This window comes from Hibiscus syriacus, unplaced genomic scaffold, assembly GCF_006381635.1.
Source record: "Hibiscus syriacus cultivar Baekdansim isolate YM2019G1 unplaced genomic scaffold, ASM638163v2 tig00110307_pilon, whole genome shotgun sequence".
In the NCBI taxonomy this organism is placed as follows: Eukaryota; Viridiplantae; Streptophyta; class Magnoliopsida; order Malvales; family Malvaceae; genus Hibiscus; species Hibiscus syriacus.
This window is the reverse complement of record NW_024062674.1, coordinates 970,503-976,502: the sequence shown is the minus strand read 5'-3', so window position 1 is coordinate 976,502 and position 6,000 is coordinate 970,503. Positions and strand designations below refer to the sequence as shown.

General features: G+C 38.0%; 1 protein-coding gene across 1 annotated transcript; it reads right to left on the bottom strand.

Annotated features, from left to right (window-relative positions):
- Nucleotides 1-1,300: 1,300 nt before the first annotated feature.
- On the bottom strand, nt 1,301-2,115 carry LOC120116933. Its single transcript, XM_039137312.1, has 2 exons — nt 1,740-2,115; nt 1,301-1,590 (listed from the first exon to the last, which is right to left on the bottom strand). The coding sequence occupies exons 1-2, from the start codon at nt 2,113-2,115 to the stop codon at nt 1,301-1,303; spliced, it is 666 nt and encodes a 221-aa protein (XP_038993243.1).
- Nucleotides 2,116-6,000: the final 3,885 nt, after the last annotated feature.

Here is a 6,000-nt window from a genome sequence, read left to right as displayed (position 1 = left end):
ATTTTTATTGAACACAAAGGGCTGATTTGTTTGAAGCATGGTGTATAAGGGCTTGGATATCGTGGAGAAGTCCTTAATGAATCTTCTATAAAACCCAGCATATATAAGGAAATTCCTAATGCCCTTGACAGAAATTGATGGGGTAGCTTCTCGATCACATCGATTTTGGCTTTGTCCACTTCAATGCCCTTATGAAAGATCTTATGGCCTAACACAATGTCTTCGGTCACCATGAAGTACACTTTTCCCAATTCAGCACGAGATCGACCTCCTCACATTGCTTGAGTACCTTTTCCAAATTACTGAGACATTTCTCAAAGTCATCTCCAGAAATGGAGAAGTCATCCATAAAGAGTTCTAGAAAATCATTAACCATTCAGAAAATATAACTTGCATGCAGAGTTAAAAGGTTGATGGGCATTACAGAGTCCAAAAGACATCCTCTAGAAAGCATAAGTTCCATAGGTACACGTGAACGTAGTCTTCTCTTGGTCCTCTAGTACGATGGCAATTTGATTATACCACGAGTATCCATCCACGAAGCAGTAAAATCCGTTTCCAGCTAGTCGATCCAACATTTGATCGATGAAAGGCAAAGGGAAGTGATAATTCTTGGTGGCCTTGTTTAGTTTGTGGTAATCCATGTATATTCGTCACCCGATGACAGTGCGTATTGGCAATAACTCATTGTCCTCACTTATCACCATGGTTGTGTCTCCCTTCCTTGATACACATTGGACGAGACTCACCCAAGAACTATTAGAAATGGGGTAAATCACTCCAGCATCAAGCCATTTGAGGATTGTTTTAATCACGACTTTCATCATGATTGGGTTTAGTATTCTTTGTGGTTCTATAGATTTGTCATGGCATTCTTCCAGCAGGATTTTGTGCATGCAAATAGTGGGACTTATCCCCTTCAGATCTACCATAGTCCATCCTAACGATTTCCTGTGTTATGACAAAACACTTAGAAAACTACATTATTGGTTAGGAGTAAGGGCAGAGGATATAATAACAGGTAAAGTTTTATTACTATCCAGATAAGTATATTTAAGATGTTATGGCAATTTTTTTAACTTTAGGGTAGGTGCATACTGTAATGAGGGCTTAGGAGGAACAAACTCATCAAAATCAAGAGGTCCAAAACATGAACCTAGACTAGCTATGAGAAAGCTAGCCTGCTGCTCCTCCAAAGAAAAGTCATTGGGCTCCTCAACACTTTCTTCTTCAATAAGCCTCTCAAAATTTTACAGTTAAATGAAATTGTCATGGTAAAATTGATCAACTTCTCCTGCTATCAATGAATCTGCTTCGAAAATGCTCTGCATTCTTCAAACTCATCCATGTACTTGAGAGTACAGAAAACATTAACAGTGACACATTGGTCGGACACTCTCATGGTAATCTCACACTTCTCACAATCGATAAGAATACGTCCGATAGCTAGGAAGGGTCTGCCCAAAATTATGGGTGTCGTGGCATCAATCTCGTAATCCAGTATATGAAAGTCTACTGGTAACACAAATTTGTCCACCTTTACAATGACATCCTCGAATCGCCCCTCAGTACGAACATGGAAGCCATCGGCTAGTGCAAGATAACATATGTGGGTCTCGCATTTCCTATTCCAAGCTTCATGAAGATTGACTTAGGCATTAAATTCACACTTGAGCCAAGGTCACATAGTGCCTTCCCAATGTAATTTTATCCTATCAAACATGGAATAAAAAAGTTGCCTGGATCTTGTCGCTTTGGTGGAAGCTTGCTTAAGACAGAGCAACATGCTTTTGTCGTGGCAACTGTTTCGTACTTCTCAACTTTTCTTTTCTTGGTAACAATCTCCTTGAGAAATTTAACATATGTTGGCATTTGTTCTATAGCTTCAAGAAAAGGAACATTGATGTGGAGTTGGTCCAGAATGTCGACAAACTTCTTGAATTGAATGTCAACATTATACTTCTTTAGTCTTTGTAGGAAAGAAGGTAAGAGTCTGACTTCCTTTAATAAAGGGGTGGGAACATCATTTGCCGTGGCATTTATATTTACTCCCTCAGTTGCTTTACTAGATGAACCATCATCCTTATCCTCTTCCACTTGCGTCTCGTCTGGCATTTCATGCTCAGCTTGCACGGTTACAGGGGATAAATCATTCTTCGGTCTTCCCCCTAACTTGTCTTCTACATTGATTTAGGCGACACTCCGTAGAGTGAGTACACTACATTACTCTTTTCCATGAGGTTTCATGACTTCAATGTCACTCGACAGACGACCTGGTTGACATTCTTGTAATACCGTGATAATTTGACCAACCTGACCCTCCAACGCCCTCAAAGATGAAGTGTGGCTCTGAAGCAAAGTGATAACTCCATCAAAAACTCAATTTCTAGTTTTTTCACTTAAGTTATTTCTCGTCTGAACAAAGTATGCACATCATTTTAGTTGCATTTAGTTGCATGTAGGTCATATTGCTTGTGGTGGATAAGTTTTGCTTCAGCAAGATTTATTTGGTTCAACTGATACTGTTGAGGAGAAAGGGTTTGTGTGGATTGTGTATGTGCAGGAAATTTACAAAGAAAGAACATTTCAGTTGCGACCGCGTAATTTGCAAGGGCCAATGGAATAGAGAAGAATGTGAGGAGCAGATTTATCTCGCCGAGGTAAGGTTTATCTGAAGAGTCTGAAACATATATGACGAAATAACCTATGTGACATGCCAGCTGGATGACCTCCTTCACATACAAGCAAGCCTTAAATATGCTGCCAGCCTCCTTTCCTTTTTAGGCTAGACAAAATAGCAATAGTTATTTAAGGAATCTCCAATCATGCGAAACCCTAGCAGATTCCTCCCTATAAATATCTAGTCGTAGTCACTAAAGAGAGAAAGCAAGGAAGAAGAAAGAAGAGCTTTACTGAAGGTATGAGTGAGCAACTGCAGTGCTTTCTCACCGTTTACCAACCGACCTTCCTTGGTGTCCTCCATAGCTAGACTATAGCATAGCGGTGATCAGGTGTCGAGAGAGGCTGATCACTAAAGCAGGCACGGTGCTGATCAAAATTGTTACGATAGAGCCCCCAATTTTGGGAGTCATTCTTCCTTTGTTCTTAATTTCTTTATATATTTAGGGTTGTATTAAACGATGATACTTGGATGACTTTTTTATAGCACCATGATTGTCTTAATTGGCGTTAATATTTGTTTTGCCTATACAATTATTTTCTGCTTTATAGATGATGAATTATGTTTTTGCTCATAACTGTTTTGTTCATTGTTTGAATATTTTACCTTGACACTGTAAGAGCATCGAGAGATTGCCTGGGGTTTTGGTAAATCATGTCTTGGCAATGTAAGAGCATCAAGAGATCGCCTTTTGTCTAGATAGTGATTCTTAGATTCGAGAGAATTAAGATAGATCTACGTGAATAATGGAATGGATCCGGGATGGTGATGTTCTAACTTGTCTACCTTAAAGATAAGGAGAGGGTTTCAATCGACTAAAAGGGATAGACGCTAGAGTAGGATAGAGAACGCCTATAGTTCACGCTGAGATGTATTGCTACAACAACAGTCTGACAAACCAAGGGTTGTAGTTAATGCTGAGTAGTATTGCCATAGAAACCGTCTAAGAATGCTTAGTAATCCTGTCGGGCAGGTTAAGCAAGTCACAATAATTCATTCTAGACTTAGAGTAATTGTCGTCAACACAAAAGATTAACATAAGTGCTCTGTGATAAGTCTGAATATGTGAGGTTTTTTGAACTATATTTAAATTCTTTGTTTTGTTTTATTTTAGTAGTTTGCATATTTATTTTGCCTTGACCAAACTTTTTTGTAATCATTATAATATTTCCTTGTCTTATTAATATTATCTTTTTAGTTTGACAAGATAGTAGGAATTAGTTTGTGACAACTAGTTCTAATTGTGGTGAAGATAAATTTTTAGACAAATCCCTGTGGAGACGATAACTTACTTACCCTATATTACTTGATTCGATTGTGTATACTTGCACAAAATTGCTTGTCTTAGCATATACATTTACAAGCAATCAGCAGCAGCAGATCGGTGATCAGGTCTCGAGAGTGGCTGATCACAAAGGTAGGCACGGTGCTGATCAGAATTGTCACGATAAAGCCCCAGGTTTTGGGAGTCGTTCTTCCTTTGTTCTTAATTTCTTTACATATTTGGGGTTATATTAAACGATGATACTTGGATGACTTTTTCATAGCACCATGACTGTCTTACTTGGTGTTAATCTTTGTTTTTCCTATACAATTATTTTCTGCTTTATGAATGATGAATTATGTTTTTGCTCATGACTGTTTTGTTCATTGTTTGAATATTTTACCATGACAGTGTAAGAGCATCGAGAGATCACCTGGGGTTTTGGTAAAACATGTCTTGGCAATGTAAGAGCATCGAAAGATTACCTTTTGTCTTGATAGTGATTCTTAGATTCGAGAGAATTAAGATATATCTACGTGAACAATGGAATGGATCTGGGATGATGATGTTCTAACTTGTCTACCTTAGATATAAGGAGCGGGTTTCAATCGACTAAAAGGAATAGACGCTAGAGTATGATAGACAACGCCTATAGTTCACGCTAAGAGGTATTGCTACAACAACAGTCTAACAAACCAAGGGTTATAGTTAACGCTGAGTAGTATTGCCATAGAAACCGTCTAAGAATGCTTAGTAATCCTGTCGGGCAGGTTAAGCAAGTCACAATAATTCATTCTAGACTTAGAGTAATTGTCGTCAACACAAAAGATTAACATAAGTGCTCTGTGATAAGTCTGAATATGTGAGGTTTTTTGAACTATATTTAAATTCTTTGTTTTGTTTTATTTTAGTAGTCTGCATATTTATTTTGCCTCGACCAAACTTTTCTTCAATCATTATAATATTTCCTTGTTTTATTAATATTAGCTTTTTAGTTTGACAAGATAGTAGGAATTAGTTTGTGACAACTAGTTCTAGTTGTGGTGAAGATAAATTTTTAGACCAATCCCTGTGGAGACGATAACTCACTTACCCTATAATACTTGATTCGATTGTGTATACTTGCATGTAATTGCTTGTCTTAGCATATACATTTACAACCGATCAAGTTTTTGGCGCCATTGTCGGGGATTGTCAACTAACGAAATTGTTATTCGCCATAACAAGTTTTTCTTATCACCTTATATCTATCTAGTCTAACGTAGTTTACTATTTTCTTTTGTAGGTTTTTATTATTGCATGACCCTGAGATCTCCTGGTAAACCATTGGAACCATTCGACCCTGAAGTTGAATAATCATCCAGACAGAGGCTACGTGACCAACGAACCAGATAACATTTAAACCAACTACAAGGAAACAACATGGGAGATCACGATGATCCAGATGCAACAATTAATCTTCAAGTTGCAAGACCAAGAACGATACAAGATCATTTGAACCCAATTCTCCATGACCTCAATCTAGGCATAGTGGCACCTGAAATACAAGCAACTCATTTTGAGCTTAAACCAGTGATGTTTAATATGCTAAATTCTATCGACCAATTTGGTGGTTCACCCAATGAGGACGCTAGACAACATATTTGTGCTTTCCTTGAAGTATGCGACTCGATTCGACAACAAGGAGTACATGAAGATGTGCTTAAACTAAAATTTTTCCCTTATTCCCTACGTGATAGAGCTAGAGCTTGGCTCAGTGGAGCTCCTTCCGGCTCAATGGAGTCATGGGCAGATTTATGCAAGAGTTGCCTACTTCGATATAATCTGCCCAATATGAATACACATCTTCGCAATGACATTGCAAGTTTTCTCCAAAGAGATGATGAATCAATGTACGAATGTTCGGATAGGTATAAAAGTCTACTTTGCAAATGTGTCAACCATGGATTTCATGAATGGACTCAAGTAGTAATGTTTTACAACGGAGTTAATGCACCTACTCGAATGATGTTAGATGCCTCAGCAAATGACACCTTACTTGACAAATCACCAAAGG